This window comes from Pteronotus mesoamericanus, unplaced genomic scaffold, assembly GCF_021234165.1.
Source record: "Pteronotus mesoamericanus isolate MK-2021 breed Mesoamerican mustached bat unplaced genomic scaffold, CSHL_Meso_final contig_94, whole genome shotgun sequence".
NCBI lineage: Eukaryota > Metazoa > Chordata > Mammalia > Chiroptera > Mormoopidae > Pteronotus > Pteronotus mesoamericanus.
Genome location: NW_026555285.1, coordinates 48,723,404 through 48,747,220, shown reverse-complemented (window position 1 = coordinate 48,747,220; position 23,817 = coordinate 48,723,404). Strand labels below are relative to the sequence as shown.

The window sequence follows — 23,817 nt, the reverse complement described above, 5'->3', positions numbered from 1 at the left end:
TGAGCTCCCGAAGGTCAGGGACAGCATCCCTGGAACTCTAGGCCCTGCCCTGCATTCACACGTAGCTGCTGGCGCACACTTCCCCCACCAGGAGATCGATGACTATCTGCTAGGTGCCAGAGTGCAGGCTCTAATGACGCATCCCCTCACCCACGACCACCGTGCCGACAGATAGTAAACTGAGGGCCCTGAACAAACGGACATCCTGTCTGTGACATTGCGCCACGTGACTCGGCGCCTGGGAGAAGGGGTCTAAGCCACCGTGCTGCAGGTGGCCAGGCCTGCCCTGAGTTTTGAAGAACAGGAGCACTTCGTCCAGATGGGGAAGGGGAAAGGCGTTCCTGTGTGTGGGGTTCGTGAATCAGGGGGAGGCAGCCGCCCTAATAGCCCGCCCATAAACATCAGTCACAATGAAAGCACAGAAAAAAGGAAAGCAAGGGACGGCAAAGCCGAAGAAAGTGAAGACAGTGCACGCGCCCCGCACACGTGGGCAGAGAGCAAAGGACTCCAACTCGGTGATGGGGCAGCGGAAGGCAGGGCCAGAGGAGCAGGCGGGGTCAACGACTCCAAGGGCTTGGAGAACAAAGCGGAGAAATGGGAGGCTCCATCTAAAAATTGCAGGAGCGACTGAAAATTTTAACCGCGAGAGTGACACGATCAGATCTGCTTTTTAGAAAAACCCCTCTGGTGGCAATTCATTGATTCATTCATTTGTTCCTCTACTCATTGATATTTCAAATAGGGCCAAGTCCCTGCTCTGTCTCTAACACGGAGCCAGACACATGCTGGCACCGGCCGAGACAGTTTGGAGGGCAGGCAGACAAAGGCTAGAAACCCAGCCCGGCAGCCACTGTTGGCCGGGTGAGAAGTGACCGTGGCTTCGGCCAGGGCTGCGGCACGGGCACGAAGAGAGAAGGGCACGTGGCCTTCTTACAAGGGCAGCCCCTGCGGACTTGACAGTGCCACCGAGGGGTGGGGCTGAGCCACCCGGAGGGCGTGGGGAGGCAAAGCGCAGCCCGCAGCCTCTGATCCAGCGGCCTCGCCCCGGGGCTCCAGGTTTGGCACTTCGGAAGGGTTCCGGGGGTGCTCCCGCTTCTGGCCCAGAGAATGCGCGCGGACAGCCACGGGTCTCCGGCTCGCCCAGGCTCCGGCTCGGGGAGCGGGCGAGAGGGGAGCAAGTCCCCAGACGCGGACTGGGGCGGGACCCCTGCCAAAGGACCCAGATGGGCCAGCGGCTATGCAGAGATGTCTAGGGAGGAGGGTTTCACGTCGCGATGGCTTTGAATCAGCTGGCATCTGGCAGCCCATTTTCTTTTTCCTCCTTCTGTATCCCTCAGAGGAAATTCTGACCCACGGCCTGGCTTCCTAAGTGGACTCGTCCACCGAGCCCACGTGGGCACACGCCTAGTTACTTTGCTGGGATGGCTCCTACCACACATTCAGAAGGCGGCTTGCTTCACAGAGTGGTGAACGTGGCGGGGCTCCCCTGTTTCTCAGTGGCCGCGCCTGCGAGGCTGACACACGGCACCACGGGAGACTGGCCGAAGCAACCCCCGAGGCCCCGGGGTGCCCCCAAATCAAGTGGGAGGCCGGGTCCTCACACAGGGACCCTAGCGCTTCCTGGCCGCCCTACCACGGGGCCAGCATTCGGGCCCTAAGGACGTGCGAGTCTGTGCTATTAGATCATGTGATCCATTTCATTTTGGGATTGAAAACAGCAAGTATCTTCAGGACAGGCACACTCGGCCAGTCATATCAATTTGTGTGAGTGCCATAACCAGCAGGCAAACTGCCGCCCACCCGCCAGCCCCAGCCCGCCCCGAGGCTCCCTGGGCCGCTCAGGCCGAGCAGCCCGCCTCCGAGGAACTGGGCCGCCTCTGCGGAACTGGGCCGCCTCCGCTGGGCGGGGCCCGCGCGGTGTTGACGCGCATTTACATTCGTGCGTGTCTGTGCGCCCCTCGGCCTTACGTCCGCTAAGAGCAGAGGTGCACCGCACCTCCTGGGAATGGCAGGCCCGGACATCTGGACCAAATGCCTCCAGGTCTTTGTTCACCAAACGAGGATCAGAGACAAACGACGTATGCCTGCCGCGTCACGAGAAAGCTCTCCAGCCAAAAGATAATGACCTCAGCGGACTGTTTATATTATAATAAAAACGTTCCAACATAGTTACTTACAGAATTTTGAGGATTTAGTTTCATTTTCATCCTTCGCATCATCTCGAAATCTTTTATAGTTCTGTAAAACAGGTTTGTTATTACTTGTTAAACAAAATTTGAGTAAGTATATTATAAAAAACTAGTTGCTTATGTTACTTTCCAATACGCACGATAAAATTAGAAGTAATTTGCAATTCGAATATAAACCCGTATTAATCCCATTGGACATGTGTTAGAAGAGAGAGAAATACACACATCTGCAAATGATGGCAACTTCTACTTTCAAAAAGCATCTTGACAGATACATGTCTTGAAAGTCCGAAAGCGCAGACAGATGTGCAACGTAACAGAAACAAAGTACTGATCTCCGAACTTTAAATCACGACTATTTGCTATACCTTAGAGAGGCAAAAAACTAGCATACTACTTCCTATAAGAGAGTACTAACATAGATTATATTTAAGATGACTATGCATAATTCTTCCCCTACAGAAGAACACTAGCTGGGCAGTAATCAAATGCATGATTAGTGTTTGTGGAATATGGTTTCTGTTAGAATTAACTCCTACATATAACTGTAAAAATCTGAGGATGTTTGCTCAAAATACAATCTAAGCTACGTACAAGTAGAGAAGGAATACTAACAGCCAACAAAGCAGAGTAGAATAAATTTTCAACTAACTGCATAATTAACATTTCCTCTTCGTTATATATCACAGCCATAGTTATGTGCTGGGTTAAAAGAAAAGTTTAGGATTTATAAATATAATCCAAATTAGAGAGGATTAAAGAGACATGAGTTTAGAATAGAAAATGGAAATTTGAGCTAAAATTTAACATGTTGGTGTAATCAAAAAAAATTTTAGACAGTACTTTAAGAAATGAGAACACATGACCCTCTTTCTTTTTTACTAAATTTACAGGGGTGACAGTGGGTGGTAAAATTACATAGGCTTCCAGTGTACCATTCTACAATACATCATCTGTATATTAGGAGTGTGCCATCCAAAGTTGAATCTCCTTTGACACCGTATGTTTGACCCCCTCTACCCTTTACTGCCTCGTTCAAACCCCCTCTCCCTCTGGTAACCACCGCACTGTTGTCTGCGGCCCTGAGTTTTTGTTGTTTGTCTCGTTTGTTCATTTGCCATCTTCAGTTTTATATCCCACGAATGAGGGAAATCACACGGTTCCTGACTTTTCTGGAAGGCGACCCTCTTTGACAAACCAGGGCCAGCGCCTCCTGGAACCCAGGCGTGTGGCACCTTCTGGAGCGCCGCCCTCCACGGGGTAGGGGAAGAGGGATGGGGAGGGACCAGGGGAGGGACCAAGGCTGGGTGTCGGGGAGCAGGGCGAGTGTGACCGAGGGGCGGCCTGGAGAAAGGGACGCGCTCCGGCCAGAGATCGCACAGGGCAGAGCGCAGCGCTCTCAAAACACACAGGGTTGGAATGCGGACCCCCTCGCCGCCCCGGGGGACCGCCCACACTTGGGCCAACACTGCTGGACAAAAGGACGGAAACTAAACACTAAAGGACAAAAACACTGTTTTCAGAGCTTGTCCTAAAACTGGTGGTACAAATGAAAACATAGTTTCAAAACGGCTTGGCAAATTTCTGAACTGCACGTCAGCGATGATTTCCTGAAGACAGAGGCCCAGAGGGCCCGGCCGCACTCTCGAGGGCGCCACCTCTGGGGGTGACCGTGCCCACAGCGCGCCCCGGGGCCCAGCCGGTCTGGCTCGCAGCCCCTGGGACCGGCGCCTCCGTCCGGCACGCACATCCTTCATGGGCCACGTCCTCATAGTTCTATAAATGCCAAGAAGACAAATGACATCTAAAGAGTAGAATAAAAACCAACCTTTCCGAAAGTTTGTCAGACAGTTTCTCAAGGAACTCCATGACAGTCTCTAAAAATAAAATCCAAAAGAAAATACCTTTAATGACATACAAAAATAAACATACCTGTAAAAGTTATAATGTGATGATCATTATATACTGTAATGTGCTCAAATTGATGATTTTTAAAGAGGAAACAGCATTGCTAATATTACTAGGCATATAATAAATATTTCTAGATAATAATCTCTTTATCAGAAAAAAAATTCAACCAACACAGTAATAATCCAAAGCCTTAGGTTTTATCCCAAAATGAAAAGAGTTAATGGGAGGCTAAAGAAGAAAATTTTAAATTTCAAAATGTTTCTAACTATACGTGTAAGGAAAAAAAAGTTACTAAGACATGTCTGACTTTTTCTGAGTTTTAAAGAGATAGCAAGACTGATTTGTGGATAAAATTTAGTACAATTTATATTTTACAAAATCAATCCAACAAGAAGATATAATACTTGTAACAATTACTCCTAAAATTTATATGGAACCACAAAAGACCTTGAATAGACAAAGGAATCATGAGAAAGAAGAATTATATTAGAGGTATTAGGCATCCTGATTTCAAACTGTACTACAAAGCTACACTAATCAAAACAGTATGGTGCCAGCACAAAAACAGACACGCAAGTCAGTGGAACAGAATCGAGAGAGATAAAAACATACTTACATATGGTCAATTAATCAATGACAAAGAAGACAAAGATATAAGATATTTAATGAGGTAAAGACAGTCTCTTCAATAGGTGTATTGGGAAAACTGGACAGATACATGAGAAAGAAACAAAGGTAGACCACTTTCTTATACCATATACAAAAACAAACTCAAAATGGATTAAAAAGTTAAATGTAAAACCCGAATCCATAAACCTACGAGGAGAAAACATAGGCAGTAAGCTCTCCAACATCAGCCTTAGCAATATCTTATTGGAAATGTCTACTCAGGCAAAAGCAACAACAGCAAAAATAAACAAAGGGGGTTACATCAAACTAAGAGGCTTTTGCAAAGCAAAGGAAACCATCAACAAGGTGGGAGAAGGTATTTACAGTTAATATATTCAATAAGAGGTTAATATCTAAAATATAGAACTCACACAGTTCAACATAAAAAACAAAACCCAATAAAAAAAAAAAAACGGGCAGAGGACCTTAACAGACATTTCTCCAAAGAAGACGCACAAATAGCAAACACATATGTGAAAAGATGCTCAACATTACTAATCATCAAGGAAATGGAAATTAAAACCACAATGAGCTAGCACCTCCCACCTGTCAGAATGGCTATTATCACAAAAGACAACAAATAACAAGTGCTGGTGAGGAAGCGAAGAACAGGAACCCTCGCTTCCCACGGAGGGGCTGTAAACTGGTGTAGCTACTGTGGAAATAGAAAACAGTAAGGGTATTCCTCAAAAAACGAAAAATGTAACTACCATATGACCCAGCAATTCCACTTCTGGGTATATATCCGAAGAAAGCAAAAGCTTTAATTCAAAAAAACATACGCACCCTATGTTCACAGCAGCATTGTTTATAATAGTGAAGATATGAAAGCAACCTAGGTGTCCATGGATAGATGACTGGATAGAAAAAGAGAACAGTTGTGGTACATATATACAATGGAATAAAACTCAGCTATAAAAAAACAATGAAATATTGCCATTTGGGAAAACATGGATGAACGCAGAGATTATTATGTTAGCAGAAATACACTGGACAGAGAAAGACTGACGCTGCGTGATTTCACTTATGTGTAGAATCTGAGAACAAACAAAACAAAACAGAAACAAACTCACAGATAGAGAACAAAGTGATGGCTGCCAGAGGGGATGGGGTGGGAGGCTGAGCTGAAAAAGGGAAAGAGAAAGCAGCAGCACAGGCTGCCAGTTATAAGAACAGTCGCAAGGCTGTAATGTGCAACACAGGGAACAGAGCCAACGACATTGTAGTAACCGTGCATGGTGACACATGGTTACGAGACTTGTGGTGGTGATCACTTTACAAGGAATATAAATGTCGAATCGCTATGTTGTACCCCTGAAAGTTATATAATACGGCACGTCAACTATAATAAAAAATAAAGTCATAAAACAATTTCTTAAGTCTGAATTTCAGTTCCATAAAAATTCTCTTTTGCTGTAAAAGGCGGGGACACAGGCGTACCTGGATTTTTGGCTATTGTCCCTTGGAGAGCTCGGTGTGAGTACGTGGCGTACCCCACCAGCTTAGCCAGGCGGTCCCTGTTGCTGAGCAGCTCCTCTAAACACCTCAGCTGACTGGCATTGGGGTAAAGAAAAATTTTATAAGCAGCTTCTCGCACCTATATTGAAAGAGCAAATGGTACAAGATGTAAATGCCGTGATATAAAGTCCTGTGCAATAATAGTACAGGTTACCTCCCACCATTTTATTCTTCAGGTGACTGCTGCTCTAAAAATGAAATAATGGTTTGCGCAAGGTGAATCAAGCTTTTAGAGTAATGACCTAGTATGAGATACAGCACCACACTGGACTAGAGTTCTCTGTTACGGGGTGTGGTCAGACAAAATTGTATCCAAAGCACGTGCCATAAAGCACCTTTAACCAGGCGAAGTACGACTAACATGCATTAAGAAATCTGAGTAGTCTAGAATGTCAATAACTGCTGTGATTTATCATACTTTAAAAATGAGTTCTTCTTTAGACATGATTAAACCACTTTCATCATTGAGAGCATTTATGGAATTAATAATCCCAAGGTTAAATTTTTAGGGCTTAGCAACAGTGAAGTGTCTTTAATGGCAGGATTATATCATCACGGAATCCGGGGTTAAAACGGCAGCAGCACAGAGGCGGGCCCTGAGCAACAAGGAGAATGGGGGACACGTACCAAGTCATCTGGTGCCTCCGCATGCAGACCGTCAACTATGATGTGATCCCCGGCAAGAACAAAGTGCTTGTGGATGTGCTCTGGCAAGAGATGCTTCTCTATCTTGGTGGGAAAGTTGGCTCCCGCAAGAAATGTGCTGCTCAGGTCCAAGATTCTAACATTCAGGTCCACCGCTCTTTTGCGCTGTATGTGGGGGACCGCGAAAGTTATTGCAAGGCATTTAAAGTCATATTTTATGACTAACAGACAATCTATATGGAGGGCAAATCACCATTAATATTTGAATTACAATTTACTAAGATACTAAATATACTAAATAATAAAATGCATATTGAACATGTTAATGTCCTAAATATATAGCAGACTGCAATATATTAATTATGTTTTTGATAGACATTTAATCTCCAAAGAAAAATATTATCCTTATGGCAGTACAGTGTTCCCATGCATTAAGACTTACATAACTTCTGGAGTTCTATTTTATGTCTAGGTTAGATAATTAATCTTTGGAATTAACAACATTAAGAAGTACAGAATCTTCTCTTATCCCTCAAAGGATCTCTTAGTGAAGAGATTCTAGTTGATTCCAGTCAATACAATGCTTAAAAGTATTTTCAGATTAAAAGATTAAGCATTTGAAAGGCAGGCGAGAAAATACACTCAGTCTTAGAAGATTATAGACTAGAACGGTCGGGGGAGAGAAAAGGAATCGTTGTAATTCTTCACAGGAGCGCGGAGAACCTCCCAAAGGGGACACGCACTTGAGAAGCTCGGACGCGGCACAGGCTGGAGGGTGTAGAGAAGGGCAGCTGTGGCCGAGAGAGCCAGGCTGCGCCCCGGGGGCCGGCCCTCAGACAGCGCGATGACCACGGGCTGGTGTGGGCCCGCCTATGAGAGTTTTATCCCGCAGTCGCGCCTTCTGGACACACAATCTCTTGAATAAATGTGTGTTATTAAAGGGGCACCACAAATGTTTTGGATGAACTATGAACTGCAGTGGAGGCGTGCTGGAGGGCCAGAGGAGGGTTTCAGACGCCGTCACTGGAAGGCGGACGGGCCTCGGGCCCGGGGCTCCTGAGGGCGTCGTGGGAAGGCACGCACAGGTCTTTCTGGGGCAGGTGTCCACCGTTATCAGCAGAGCCTAAAGTCTACTACGATTTGAAAAAATGATTAAGCAGCACTATTTTTAAAGTAAATATACAAGGTGCATATGTACACTGATAAGATGCTAAAAAATTAAATATATATTAATAACCAAAAATATTCATTATAGAAATTTTAACTGCCATGCAAAAAAAGTTTTTCAGATTTCCCCCACATCTTGTCGACTTAGTTTCTGATACAGCCAGTTAGCACCACCTAATGGTAACAAGTGGAATAACAGAAATGGTGAAAAAAAAATTCCAGGGTAGTTCTAAAAATTTCCCCCAAAGCTTTTATTATGAAAATAAAGTGATAAACTTAATTATTCAAAAGAATTTCCCATCTGTTGAAATTCCTGAAAAAGTAAAAGCTGGTTTACTTCCTGACTTCACCAGCCATCGATGAGGCATTTCATCATCCCGAGATAATTAAATTAGCAGTACTCTGAACTCTAAGATGCCTAAGGAATTATTGCTATTTATTATATAATTCTGAAAAAACATACATGTCCCTTAATTTTAAGCTTGCAGATTATATTCAATGAGAACTTTCAAATTAAATAAGAAAAACCCTAGAAAGAATAGAGAGAGAATGTATGCCTTTACAATTTATGGATTGCTGTTGGGTTTATTTCAAGGCCTTCCCTTTAAAAAGTGGAACGTGTCCCCCTTTTGCCCTGCCCTGGCGGAGCACCTCCGAGAAGGCACGAGAGAGAAACCCGGCAGGCCTCTACTTGCATCTCAACGTCCAAGGGGTCCCAGGGAGTCACCTTCTGGGGAGGGCAGCTGTTCTTGTAAAAACACACGGTGAAGGGAGCAGCGTCAGTGCTAGTGAACGTGGCCTTGACTTGGCACACATTACCTTGCAGTAAAGCTTCAAAAACATCTTTCAGGAAGATTAAGTGAGGTAATAAAACTATTCAGCTACAAGCTACATCTTTCCTCCTGAAGACAGCAAAGTTGATTAATATTAGCTGGCATTATTATGACTCATTATACACTGCTCCATATTTCACTGAGTCCGGAACTGGCAGGCATTAAAACTACGACCCACACTCTGTGTCCCTGAGAAGCCAATAATACGGACGAGCGATGCAGTAACAGTAACCGCAGCCACGCTGATAGGCAGCGGCTTCAGGTAAACACCATGGGCAGGAGGTACGTAAAACAGGCGCGCCAGCCAACACCGAATTCCACCCGGGATGCCGGGCAGGGACGCCGGGCAGGCAACGCCGGGGCGCACGCAGAGCGGGGACACAGGACCACCAGGGGAGGACGCGGAGCCGTGACTTCACGGACCCACAGGGAGAGCTGGGACGGCCCTGCCACGTGCGGACTGCTGCGGACACTTTTTCACGGGCAGCACGAGGTGCTGAACGGTGCGGGCAGCAGAGGAGCGATCGAGCCAGCGCCCTCAGGAAGCGACCCGATGTGCGCAGACAGGCCAGGCGGACGCCAGAAGAGCTGCTGGAGGGGCCGGCTGGGTAGTCGCGAGTGTTCACCATACACGGTGGGCAAGAGTGGGCTTACAGTTGTGAGTACGTGACACACTGGGCTTATTCGTGCGTTATTATTTGTTAATTATCGTATTATTTCCCATATGCACAACGACGTTTGCCCCACCCTGTATGTACGAGGCCACTTACAAGCTCTGTGCCCTTGTATATAAATCACATAACCTCTAGGTATCCCGGTTTCTTCATCTGTGAAGCAGGAGCGACAGAGGCATCGGCCGGGATACGATCCGATGAGACACGCAGGCTCTGAATAGCAAGTGCGCGCTCACTGATCATTAGGAGTGTCAGGAAGACAGAGGACTTTAGGCCTGGCCAGAGGCTTGGTAATGAGAGTCAGGGTGAGTTGTTTTGGGGACGCAGACAGCTGCAGGCGAACCGCCAAAGGAATAACCCAGGTGCTGGGTCACTGATTAAGATGGGAGGCCACTGGGAATGTAAAACGCAACCTGACTCAGAATGGCGGCACCGTTGGGACAGAGACGTAGCCGCCGGCCCGGGAGGGGAAAGCGCGTCCGCCCGGTCGTGGGACCGCACAGCACAGCCTCGTTGCCTGTGGGTGCTGGGGAGGCCTGTGCTGGCTGCGGGCGGGGCCGCGAGCCGCGGGCCGAGCCCTCAGAGCCACAGAGCCACCGCAGTGTGTGAGTGGCCCAGCGGGGCTCTAACCTCGCACCAATCGAAATGGCATTAGCTAGTGCATGGGACACATTCCCTGAGATACTCTAATGGGGAGTCCGGACAGCGCGTAAGGCCCCTCTTGCCACAGCTCGCTCACTGCAGAGCCCGCACGCGCTGCTTCGGGAACAAGACCGTGGGAATCTGTCAGAGACACCTGCGGCATGAAAAGGTCTCGGCGATGTCCCTGTGCCGCCACCTCCCGATCGCAACCTTCCATGGGGGCAGCCTTGCCATCACTGGCCTTGTCTTTCCCAACACTGCCCATCCCACCCGAACCCCAAGACACCCGAAACACCCCATCCTGTCTGAAGCCAGTTTTGAACCCCGAACCATCATGGCTGGCAGGTCAGCTTCCAAGAGCGCTGCATCCAGCAATCGCCTGTGGGAGAGTTTCATAACATGAATGGCCCAAGCGGTTTCAATGTGCGAATTCGTGCCGCACACGTGGAGTGCAGCAACAAGGGCACCAATGAAATGGCAGTAAAACAAGAGGACCCACAACACAGAAAGGGAGGTTTTACCTTTTCTTTGTCTAGATGGATTCCACTGATTTCAAAATCAAACATAAAGAGTTCAGCCACGCGCCTATAAATAAAATGAGACCCAGGTTATAACAGATAATAATAATAATTAACAAAAAATTCATTTTTTGCTAAATAAATGGGCCTTTTTCAATCTCACTGACAAAAAGCCAGATTCCACCTCCCTACACACACTCACACTCCCACACACCCAACACCGCTGGCCGAGGGGTGTTCAAGCTCTCCTGTGGGCCACCCGGGATCTTCCCCGTCATGCTACCTGTACCAGAAGCCTTAAGCCGAACCGAAGGAGTCACGACTACTCCACAGAGGACCAATGTCTCTGCTGCTGTTTTCTAGAGTCGGTGGAAATCTTTTCAGCTGTTCAACTGTCTCCCCTTCAGAAAAGATGCACCACTGCACACCGCGACGCGCCAGAGGAGGCATGCGGAGCGCATGCGCGCTGCAGCCAGGGGAGCCGCGCCGGCCACCTGTGACGCGCGCCCCGCTGGTGGTGGGCGCAGGCAACAGACCCGCACTCTGACCTGCTGCTGGGCGACGGCTCCCGTACGTCCCACACGGCGTGGTCTCACAAGGGGATACATACTTTTTAAATGAATGAATATAAGGTAAAAGAAATAATAGAACTCTTAACAGGGATGCAAATAAAGTGTTTGGTGCGTTCAAAGAGAGGCCGTCCACGATGGCCTCTGAGGTGGCGGCCGCACTGAAAGCACCACCTCGCAGTCCTTCTTCACTGTGGAAGAGCAGGCTCTTCATCGGCTCCCTCCCACCGTCTCTTCTCCTGATGCGACGTCTGCGTAAGCCTTGGAGGGAAGATTCCTCGCTACTTCAAGATTTACTCCTAGTGTGCTTTGTGGAGAGCGACATTCTCGAACGATCATAAAATGCAGCTGCACACTTAACAACAGGCCCTAATTTTCCCAACCTTTCCTCACTGCAGCGATTCCATCAGAACGGCCAGCACAGCACGAGCAGCAATGGCTACCGGGCAGGGGAAGGGAGGGCTCCTGGGTGACACCCAAGGGCGGGGGACCTCTCCTGAACTTTTCTCCTGTACTCTTTTACACTTACAAACGCATTTGCCCTTTTGCATTACAAGTTAATTAATGCCCTTTACTTTCCCATTAGGTACCAGGGAAATAAAACTGCTGACTTCAAAGATACACTAAGTGAGAGAAAATACGTGCGCCCTGGAAAGACACCCTCACCTGGGCCACCAAAGCGTGGGCTGGGACACACAGCTCAAGCACAATAGAGGAAACCTCTAAGGACCTGACCTCCAGGAGATCACGGACCAACGCCCTCCTCAACGTGACTGACACGTTCCAGGACCCGGAAACAAGAGCGCACCCTAGAGGCGGCTGTCGCCCTGGCCCCGACCACAGCCCCCACTCCCAGGCCACCTCCGCTCCAGCCCTGCGCTCCGGCAAGATGACCCTTCTCAACGTGAGAAGTCCTCAGCATGTTCAGCCTGACACCTCACGGTGACATCTTGGACCCTGTCCTCTACGGCCACCCACATCCGGCGCCTCGGCTACAGGCTCTGACAGCATCCGTGACTTCCGCTTTGAAAACAACTGTGGGGTGAACACCCGAGCTTTTACAGAGTCACGGGGTGAGAGGCCTCTGCTGTACAGAGCTGTCAACGCTTTCTACGGGTATTTAAGTATAATACGCAAAGGAGGAACAAAAATAGCTTCAACCAACCAGTGTTTAAATGTCAATATATGTCATGCCAGACATGAAAAGCTATTGTAATTTGCTTTTTACGTGTGCGCCTACTCCTTTCATCGCAGAGCACAAACCCATGAAAGCCGCCATGGTAATGACTTATTTCAACTCCATCCAAATCCCAATAATTAAAAACCAAACAGTTTATACTTGGACAATTTTTCAAAGACCTGTGCAAGAGATTTTCAGTTTTTCTTCCAACTATTAACAGCTACTTAGATATTATACTCTTTGATGCTGTGCTGGAAGCTGAGTTTCTTGGCTAATGAGAATTGTTTCCTTTCTTTTAAATCCTACGGCAAGCTTGAAACCAGAAGCTGGAACACCTCTTTCTGCTAACACTTTTTTCCTTTTTTTTCTGGAGTTACATTATCCCAGTATTTGATCTACCCTTCTGGCTCTCCTTGACTTTTCATAATGGACATATTTATCTTTCTGATTATCGTGCCAATGTACCTTGAATGAGAATTAAAGTTCTTTTAAAATTCTGAAAACTTAATAGGGCACATCAATAATTTAGTAATTTACTTTCTTTCTTAAATAATGTAAAGTGCTTTCCTACCCCCGTTTTCTCTACTTTGTATTGATCTTTCCCAAAGAGTTAACCTAAAAACACCACTCTCTTTTCTAGCAAAGGTATTTGCTGTTTGTTTTAATAAGAAAAGACAGAAGTGAAAAGATTGGTGATGAAAATTTATTCTCTGAGTTTACTGTATAACAGCTTTACTGTAGAAAGGTATGAAAAAATTAAAATCACTAATCCCATCAAAGATAATCACTGTGAAAATTATGGTAGTATTTCTTTCCAATCTACTTTTTCTTTTTTTCTTTTCAAGGCTATGAAGAACATGTTTAGTTAAATAAGTTAGAGGTGTTGGCACAGTGCCCAGCATGTAGCAGGGACTTGAAAAATGTGTGCTGAGTTTCCGAACAGACAGGGAGGCGCTACATTTGCTCCCTCACCTAAAACAGCCACTGCCCCAGGCGCCAGGCCAGGTGGGCCAGGGGTTTGGGGAAGGCCAGCGGCTGCTTGTCCTGAGGGGCCCAGGCGGAGGCAGCGCCTCTGTCTCCTGAGGACACGGGACGGGGGCAGCTGACGTGTGGCTCACGCCAACAACGAGGACTTTCCCTGGCTTTCCTTCTCACCTACTTTCACTGGGCCACGCCACTTATTTAGAATAACCGAGACCCGACCACAGAGACTTCTGTGCCTTGCTTTTTCTTGAAAACTTGAATCACAAAAATGGAATATTTTTCTACATTTTTTTTCTTCAAAAACAAGGCTTTTACTTGTTTTGCTAATAAGGCTGTATAATGCTAAATATAACAAAATTATAACAAAGACTAACTATGGGCATCAGGGTCCACGACACGCGACGCAGTGCTCCCACGCCAGATGCACCCCAGTGCCCACCATCAACGGGTCCCTGCTGAGTAGGGCGGCACGTGGAGTCACAGCCCCATGGAGACAGGAAGGGGACGGAAGCGGGAGGGGGCGGTGACTCGAGGAGGCGAAGGAAGAAAGTGTCCCATAAATAAAAGGTATATATGGGTAAGAAAAAAATACTGATCTCTGAGCTATGACACAAATGACATCTGGGTGGGTTAATGACAAACCCTACAACGCATTTGATAAATGAATGAATTCGAGCAAAGAAAGAGGATCTCCAAAATCCCGTATCAAATATTTTTATCTATTAACCTAGAAATCAAGCCTTTTTAGTGCAGACTGATAAACCTAATGAACCAAAGCAAACCATCTCAAGCCTCTGGACATCCACTGGTAGGGAAACTCAGTGTGCCAGGACCTGCCGGCGGCATCCCTTACGGAGCTTTACGCATGAAGCTGAGTGTAACTATCCGCTGTTCACTCATTGTGCATTCACATCAATGGACATTCATGTTCATTCATTGGTTTGGCACCTGCTCTAGGCCCTGGGCACTGCAGGTGCCCAGGATGCAGCGGTGAACAAAACAAACCAGAACCCTGATCTCAAAGAGCAACTAGTGAAGTAGAAAAATAACAAAGTAACGAACAAGTAAAAGGCTGTGGGGAGATATCAGCGTGAAGGATAAACCTCGGGGATGAGGAGCAGGCCTGTGCGGAGACCTCAGAGGCGGTGCCGGGGAGCACGGGAGCTGCGCGGAGCTCCCTGGGCAGAAGTGCTCCCGGCAGGCCCGGGCCGTGGCGCACACACCCGGGGCCCCCGCCGCCCCGCCTCGCCTCCCCAGCCATGGTCACCATGCACGTGAGTACCTGGTTTCTGGATCAAGGGAGTCCATCAGCTTTTTATCGGCTAGTAATTTCTGCAAACTTTGATATAATTCCACATTTGTGTTCAACCTAGAAAAAAATTACAAATACAAAAATTTAATGATTTTCTAATACCTTCTTTTTGACTTTACATCAAGAGGATGATGCCAGCTTGTGGCCAGAGGCCAAGGGACTGAGCTTTCGTTTTGTCTCTCCACGCGGACCAGGACTAGCCTAACTGTCCTCTGCGTGCTGACAGGAGTCTGTCAGGCAAAGTGGTCAAGCAGGAACCGTTTGGAACGCATGAGGATAAATTTAAGGTCAGTCAGCAGCCGAGCCCGAGGAGCAGACAGGAAGCGGGGAGGGAGCAACGGGGTCACGGGGGACCTAACGGACCCCCGCCGTGGAGACCCAGCCCCAGTGCGCAGTGCACGCCGGCCGCTGGTCTGGAGCCCTGGGCTGCGTGTCCTGGGCCCTGGGCCACCCCCGCCCACCTGGGTGAGTGCGGCAGGCCCACACTGTGAGGGCAGCTCGAGGGTGCAGGCTTCAGGGCCACACTCTCAGGAGGCAACACAGGCCATGACACTCCTCTGCGACCTTGGCCAAGTTATGGGAACCCCTGGGCTTGCTGGGCCACAGGCCGCCCTAAGGTTAATGAGGGTACTGATGAACCCCGCTATTGTCAGGGCAGCAGAGCAGTGAAGGAGAACAAAAGACAGACATGCTGTGCAGGTGAAGTGAAGCCTTTGGACCCCTGACACTTCATACCGACCAGGGTCCCCTGCTGTCCTCCCGGACAAGTGAGAGCCCCGTCCATGGGGGCAGACAGAGCGGGGGCACCGCAGGCAGGCGACCCAGCGCAGCCCGGGCTCCTCTCTGAGGCCTTTTCCCAGGCAACACTCTCTCCCCCGAGGAGTCCCCCGGTTCAGCTCCTTCCCTCCCTTCCTCACTTCTGGAATCGGCAGGGACCAGATTGAGCCCATTCGACACTGTGATTTTCAATGATGGTGACAAAAATCGCTGGCCTCGTCCTTAAGTGCACAAGCGACGCTCAGCAGGGGAGCAGCAGCAGCACATCCTGAAGCGTGAGGCCCTCAGGGAGCCTCGCTGGACCAGAGAAGCCACCGCCACTCGCCCTCCTCCTGCCAAAGCCGGTGTGTGCGAGGCTCGGACGCAGACCGGCCCTGCCCTTTGGTGGCACAGCCAGGCCCGGGGAGCCCGGAGCCCCCGGTGGCTTCAGGACTCTCGCCCGACTTTCCCGCGCGGCACCGAGAGGTCGACACGGCGCTGTCCCCCGCTTGGTTATCTGAGCAGGCGCCGAGGGGGGCTCAGAGATGGCTTCCAATATGTAAAATCCCTTTAAAATAAGTCACTTCGTCACAGCCACAGGGACCGCAAGGCCACTGTGTGGAGCCAACGCTGGCTTCTTGCCCAGTGGTCCCCAGATTGGGAACCTAGAAACTCCGACTTGCCACTGAAATACGAAGGAACGCTTACGTCATGTAAACAATGATGGAGGCTGTTGGAGCTTTGCCACGTTCCTGACACCTTCATGAGCACTTAATATGTACCATTTGATTTTCATCACAACCCTAAGAGGCAAATCATTTTATTACCCCACTGACAGACAAGGACAATGACAGAAATGACAAATACCGAGCCTCAGGTCAGGCTGCTCACGCTGGGAAGGGGATGCAGCGGCCTGGCCCCGGGCCCTCCCCACGCCCCACACCCTGGGCGGCTGCGCAGCGGTCACACAGCACCCCCCGCCCTGCGGAGAGGGACAAGCCCCAGGGAACATTTCCTAGAGCACAACCCCACAAAACTACATCACCCACTATAGTCTCGGAGGGGGGATGGAACATACTTTTCTACCATGGTGCCAATACTTCTACAAGCTTCTTCCGCCGCCTCTCTGAATGCTGGTTCAGGGTGAGCAATTTTCACAAAATCAGCCTATTGAAGAGGAGAGACAAAACCAAAGGGGATTTGGTGGAAGGCTTTCTTCCAAGGTCCAAGGGCAAAATAAAAACCTGTTTTTTAAAAAAGAGCCATTTGGCTTGACCTGCGCATTTCCAGTATTGAAATTTTACTAACTAGTCAGGCAAAGCAGCTTCTTTCTGAACATTATTCTGTTATTCCTTGGAACCAAGTTTGTTTTGGTCCAAAGACTCCAATACTTTCACTAACTTTCTTTTATAAAAGTCCTTCCCCTTCAAACATAAATACATACTAAGTGAATTTTCCCAAATTCTACAGTTCAAAACAGTAGACTCCTATTCAAGTGTTCTACAACTTCCTGATGACACTGTGTACACCGTTTCTCACGTATAAACCTGGTTCCAGAGAACGGTCCTTAGAAGTTTGTCTTTCTCTTTTTTGAAACTGACACACACTATAGTTTCAAGGCCAATTTAGCTATATTCTAGTTTTTTGTGCAGAAAACAAAGGCAATGCATTCTGTCTCCCCAGCCCCTCCGATTACAGTGGGAACACGCAGTCGCAGCCTGCCAGGGACCCCGCGCCCAGCGCGGAGGGGCTGCTGCTGGACCTCAGGGCCGCACTGAGCTTGAGTCCTTTCTTCTTTTCAATGGAATCAATCAAAAACTAGGTTTTACTTTTAATGGTAATGGCAGTATATTGCAAAAGAAAAACACAGGGAAACTATGAAATATCACACATTTTCTCTTTCATTCTCCAAGAATAAAACATGTAAGACTTATAAAATAAAGTCACCACAGGTAAAATTTCCTAATTTTTTTTATCAAATAGTTTTTAATGAAAAACGTTTAAATACAGTTTTACACAACTTTTGATGTGACAATAACATTGGTACTAAAGCACCTGAAAAATGAGCTATGTAACATTAACAACACGTTGTATAAATTACCCATTTACAGTGTTGTAGAATTTACAACTGATATTAAAATTAAAAACACTAGCATACATTTTAAAATTCATTTGCAATAGTGATGAGGAAAACAATACTATTACGTGGCAACTGCACTGAAAGAGAAATAAAACTGACCACTTGGTGGAAAATATAATTTATAAAATCAAAGTCTTACAATGGTATTAAACTTACTGGCAGGTAAAAGCTTAAAAATCCGAAAAGAAAGTCCTCTGAATTTTTTCTATCCAGAGATTTACATATATATTAGTATTTAATGAGGCATTATACTCCATAAATACAAAAACCTTCAAAAAACAGGACAAGCTGAGGGACAGGAAGTTGAAATCTTTTAGCAAAGGGCAAAGGCCAGACGGTGGGCAAGTCCTGGGCCGCCGCTTCATCGGCGCGGAGGCCGGACGATGAGCAAACAGGAGTCCGGGGCTCTGGCCTCAGAGCTGCCCGGCCACGCACAGCGCAGGGCGCAGGCTGATGTTCCCTCTCCCAGACCCCAGCCGCGCGACCCAGCGGAGGAGGTGCGGCCTCCGCCTCCACTCCACCGAGCGAGCGGGGCTCCTGCACGTCGTCCATCCGTCCATCCGTCCTTCCGGCGGAGCAGAGGCGGCGGAGCAGAGCCAGCCTCCCCTGTGGCCAAGACTGCCCGCCTGGAGCCCACAACCCCTCTCGTTTTGTCCTGGAGAAAACCCTTGGCGACGCTTTCCCAGTGTCCTTAAGACTAGGAAGCTCATCGTGACTGTACGGCCCCCTGAGAGGTGCCACTGCTTGATTCAGGGTGGAGAAAGCAAGCTTCGTGAACAATGACAAGACAAACACGGGGAGGGTAAAAGAAGGCCATCTCAAAAGGCGAAAGGCGTAGGACCCCAAGCATCCGACATTTCAGAGGACAAGCCACAGCAGCGGTGCGCGCTGTGCGGTGGGGAGCGGGTGTGGGGCCTAGTGGGAGCTTTTTCTGGAGTGACAGCATATTTAGGGAGCCGGGCTGCGGCGGCAGCTACATGAGAAATGAGGTAAAATTCACAGATCTGTACTCCTCAAAAAGGTCAGTTTTACTGTGTGATGTGTTTGAAGTAAATAAGTCCTTTTTTAAGAGGCGGGGAGTCCACCCAACCTTCCACCTCTCCAGGGAAGGCGCATCAGGCCTGTGCGGCCGGCCAGCGTGTCCCTGCCCAGGGCGCAGGGATCAGCGGGCAGGACAGGGCCTGCCGCAGGTGGCCTGCACTCAGCCCAGCCCCTCCGCGTCCGGGCTGGCTGACCTTGGGCATGTCGCTTAACCTCTCAGTGCCCGGCCTGAAAACCAGACATGGCGAGAAGGCTGAATCAATCCATCCAGGTAAGCGGCTACCAGGGCCTCGTGCCTGGTGAGACGGCACAAAAAGCTGACACTGCCGCGCCCCCGGAGGGCGGAGACTGCGCCCGTCTCCTTCCGGACTGCGTTCCCAGGACAGGGGACAGAGCCCGGGCCTGGCGGGGGCCGGAGGGGAAGCGAGCCTGGAGAGCGCGGCACACAGTGCGGCTCCAGGGGGCGGCAGCCCCGCCGGTGGCGCTGTGACGGCCTCCCCCGACACGCTACGCAGGCGAGACCCCGGGCGGACAGAGGCCACGCCGTGTCTCGGCCGTGGGCGTCCTAGTCGGTGAGGAGACTTAGCCACGTGTCTACTTCCACTTCAAAATGTTAAGGACAAAAGTCTGTAACATAATCAGTTTGAAGTCAAAACCTTTTAATTACACAACGCATTCCCTAAAATGTTTATAAAAACTGGTTTTTATAAGATCTTAATGTAAGTGAACAGGTAATTTATTAGAATTTTGGTAGATATTTTCATAAATGAAGAATCTCTGTCATACAACAAAAGCTGTTATATGAGTAATTATTCTTTTATTATATACTACATGTATATTTTATTAAATGTACATTTGAATGTACAAGTTCTAAATACCACCTTTTCCTACGCGTTTTTCCCACTCCTAATGACAGACTTCACTACAGCAAACCACACCCAACAGCTCGCAAACAGCTGGGATGTTTTTAACCTCATGGTCTAACATTAAACCTAATAAACTTTGCATGTTCTTATCTCGGCAGAGGGAGTTTCAGGTTGAGCAGCAGCCTTACCAAGTCCGCCACCCGGCACAAGGCGTCCGAGAGCTCGTCGAAGAGGAGCACCGTCTGGGGCCCCGGCGGCGTAGAGCACGCGCGCTCCACCAGCAAGTCTGTCTTTCTGAGGGCGTTTTCTTGCGCGACGCGGAAGCCTTCTGGGGCGCTGAGCTCAGGAACTCCAAAAAGACCCTGAAATTCAATGAGTGATTCCAGTTTATTATTGAAAATACGACCTTTTGGTATTACGTATAAATACTGTTTTCATAAAGGAAATTGTGGGTTTTGTTGGTTTATTACATATCTGTAATATCTGTGATCACAGATACCACTTTCACATTCCCCATATTTTAAAAGTATAATTTTTCTTCAATTTTTAATTGTTTTATAAAAAACAATAATACAGCCATAGGGGTTCAAAATCAAGCTCTGCTACTACTCCAGAACAGAACTCAAAAGCGGTTACAAAGACTCAATGAGAAGATACATGTTAAAAAACGAAACGGTTTAAGAGCTGCCAGCACACAGAGAGGACTTAACCAACTGCAGCTGCAGTCAGTGCTGGCTGTGCGAATCTGGCCAGCTTCCCTCTCCACCTGGGCCTCGGTTTTTTCAGGAAGCACAGAAGGGATTACAATACAAGGTTCGAAATTACACCTTAACACACCCTCCGGCCTCTAGTGAGGTCCAGGACAAAGCACCACCAACTGCTCTACAACCATAAATTAGGGACGATGAGGTGATTATCAAGCACACAGGTATTTCGGAAAGACTTGATATACATGATAAACCAAGTCATAGGCTGAAACTGGCAGCAAAATTTTATCCTTTCCAAAAGCATGTCAGTATTTTGATAAAGCCAAAAGCCATTCATCTAACAGGAAGGGCCTCCTGGGACCAGCCCCAGCACACCAGTCCTGGTGCTCAGGAGGGCAGGGAAGCAGCACACATCCGCCCCACTCGCCGCGTGCCCGGAAGTGCGCCACGTGCCTTACACACAAGTCTCTCCTATGAGCCACATGGTCCCAGAGCAGGTGCTGCCACCCACCTTTCGCAGGTAAGGAAAGAGCTTAAGAGGCGAAGGAAAAGGCTGAGGTCAGGAACCCACCACGTCAAAGCCAGAACGTGCATGGGTTCCCTGCACCCGCGAAGCCCGTGCCTTGTCCACACTTCTCTCGGTAACCTGCCTGTCTGCAAGCTTTCTCCTGAGATGCCAAGCCCCCAGAGGCAGACCCGTGCCCTCCATCACCTGGCCAGCTGCCCCGCACGGCGCCTGGTACACAGCGGCCTGGGAGGAACCAAATCATTGGAGCAGATGCTGAACTTTGTGCATCACCTTCGTAGATGCTCCACGTGTCGGTTTTGGGAAATACCAGGAGGTAAAACTCCCAGGCCTGATTAGAGTTACTGATTCTACAAGAAGGGAAGTGAAGGTGTCCACCTCTCTTCAAACTACCTTAAAGAGCTGAAGAAAATAAAGACAGTGGGGGTGGAGCAGAACCAGAACCAAAAATAAACTCGATCTTTACACTGATTTCACCTGAGTCAAGTATACGCCGGTCCCGCTTCCCAGGGCACCTGCCGGTGCTCCCCCCAGAAATTCCAAATCTCAGACCTAAGGTATGGCAATACTAGAAAACTAAATGAACCTTTCTGTTTTCAGTCAAAAAGCAATTTACGTATTTGAAAATCTGGGTTCAGTACCTCCAATCATGAGGAGCCAAAGAAAAACAAAGCTGAAATCAGTTCTACTTCATCTACCCCCAAACCAAGCTCGCCCTTCACTTCTCTCTGCTCAGAACTTAGAGGTAGTTCTCTTCACATCAGTGACATCAATGCCGACATTATTTACCTGAACAGAAGTTGGTGTGGCAAATGTCATACAAAAATAATTTGAAAACAGACTAAGCTAATGAAGGAGATAAAATTAAAAACAAAACAAAACAAAACCACACACCATTAAGTTTACTGCAACCACATTCTAGACTCCACTTTATATGAAAGTTAACGGTACAATGAAGAAATTTCAAAAAGGGGAAAAAAGCTTAGAATGATCAACACCCTCAAAAGCAAAGTAGAACAAGTATCAGGTAGGTCCCTTTCAAGCCTGCCGTCCTTCCACCTTTAAAGCGGCCATTCAATACATAGTATTAATTGAAAACCGAAGCCAGTCACCGCGGATACAGAAATGAACAGAAACTGGGGAATTCAGCCAGTCATGTCCTGCAGGCAGATACGAATGGGACCCACACCGTGGACCTATAGGAAACTAACCTCTTTTCAAAAGATCTGTTTGTTTCAAGGGGGGAAAAAAGCAAGAGAGCCCAAAGCTTTGAAAAAGTTCATGCAATTTCGAGTATCCATGGCATCACTAATGACCGGGCTAAAGGCAAGTCTGTGTTTGCAAAAAAGAATACGTGACACCGCCTGGGAATCCCAGGGCGAAGCCCGTCTCACACACGCGAAGGGCTGGCGCAGAAGTGAACCCGTGCGGGGTCTGGGCGGCGTGCGAGGGGAGGGCGGAACCGGGCAGGCGGAATTCACTTCCAAGGGGCACGATCTAAAGTTCCCGGGGAGCAAAGGATCACCTGGAAAACGGGTCTAGGACCCAAGCTTGGGTGAGGGGCCCCCTAAAGACCGCCCCGCCCCCTGTAACCCAGCCCCTCAAAAAGGTGACCGGCCAGGAGGTCACCAAGAGCGCCCGCAAGGCCCCGCTGTGCAACGTGTGTTCGCAGCCCGTCTCCTTCCGGATCCCGCAAAATCTGCCCCAGCCCGTCCCCGCGGAGAAGGGCGCCAGCTTATCCCGGGTACGCGCCGCTCACCCGGCGCTCTCCAAACAGGTCCAGTCGGCGGCCCTGGGGCTTAACATTGAAGGCGGCACCCACCGGAGACCAGCTGGTGCTGACCCCTCGGAGCCCAGCCCCGAGGCGTCGCAGGCGCGCGCGCCCTGGCAGCAGAGCCGCGGCCCGGGCTGCGAGGCCCCCCGACAGCCCCTTACACAACATCGTGACCCCGGAGCAACCCCGGCCCGAGCCGCGTGTCCCCCCACCCTACACTGCGGCTCCGCGAGGAGCGGCGGCACGGCGTTTCCAAGGCAGCGGGCACACGCCAGTCACGAGGGGCCCTCACGTTCCAATCGGAAAGCGCGACCCTCAGGACGTGAGCACGTCTGCGTGCCCTGGGCAAGAGCGTCGCCTCGCCGCCGGCTCGGCCGCCGCTGCGATCTCGCGCCCCCTTGTGCCTGGAGTCAGGAACGGCCAAGGATTACCTTCCCACCCAGTGACTAAATAGAAATGACCATTTTCCTTTCCTCCTCCCTAATGTCCCTGTAAATACAGACCAGAGATAAGTCACAAGATGGCTTCTTGGAGCACTAAAACGATATCAAAGCCGCCTTTCCACAAGAAACAACATGCAAAGGATTCTTCAGATAATGGAAATGATAAAAAAAATTGCAAATAAATTACAAGAAATGATGCAAGTACTTAAAAATTCACTCTTAGAAAAACATTAAGTTACATGGAATTGGTTTTTGAAAGAACTTTCCCCTATTTTCACCTTTTCATGATGAGTGCAGTAATGAGCGTTGATTAATGTAGCAAAATCATCCCATCATGTCCTCACCGAGCTAATTCGGAGGGACCTACAGGCACGTCTCCATCTTTCTGCTGAACAAGAGGAAGCCTGCGAGAGCTGTGTCGTCGTCCCCAACTGCACACAAGCCATCCGGCCTTTCCCTCCTGTCACCTGCCTCCACACCTGGTCCCCAACCTTCAGCTGCAGTTCGATGCCCCCCGAAGGCGGGTCCTCAGAGCTCCCGGAACCCTCCTCTGTGTGCGGTATTTTTGTCCCATTTTTGCCCCAAGACCGCAGCCCGTCCCTGGAGAAAACTTTGGATCTGGAAACGTGGAGGTCGAGTCGGCGCGACCGGGAGGGAGCAGGCCTGGTTGCAGCGCGTTCAGCAGAGGATGAGAGAGGAGGACTTCAGGCAAAATGACCCGAATGACTCTTGCAAGGAATTTTGCTTAAGAGA

General features: G+C 48.9%; 1 protein-coding gene across 3 annotated transcripts in view; it reads right to left on the bottom strand.

The window, feature by feature from the left end:
* MIPEP (mitochondrial intermediate peptidase) overlaps nucleotides 1–22,860 on the bottom strand; it is a 101,527-nt gene extending 78,667 nt beyond the window's left edge. For all 3 annotated transcript variants that reach the window (XM_054586529.1, XM_054586530.1, XM_054586532.1), the window contains exons 1-9: nucleotides 22,607–22,860; nucleotides 19,803–19,976; nucleotides 16,646–16,734; nucleotides 14,782–14,868; nucleotides 10,770–10,833; nucleotides 6,915–7,097; nucleotides 6,210–6,366; nucleotides 4,018–4,066; nucleotides 2,178–2,238 (exon numbers count right to left, since the gene is read on the bottom strand). In XM_054586529.1, coding sequence (XP_054442504.1) covers nucleotides 2,178–2,238; nucleotides 4,018–4,066; nucleotides 6,210–6,366; nucleotides 6,915–7,097; nucleotides 10,770–10,833; nucleotides 14,782–14,868; nucleotides 16,646–16,734; nucleotides 19,803–19,976; nucleotides 22,607–22,789 — 1,047 coding nt within the window. In that variant the 5' untranslated portion in view covers nucleotides 22,790–22,860. The remainder of the gene's footprint in view (nucleotides 1–2,177; nucleotides 2,239–4,017; nucleotides 4,067–6,209; nucleotides 6,367–6,914; nucleotides 7,098–10,769; nucleotides 10,834–14,781; nucleotides 14,869–16,645; nucleotides 16,735–19,802; nucleotides 19,977–22,606) is intronic.
* Between the last annotated feature and the right edge of the window lie 957 nt (nucleotides 22,861–23,817).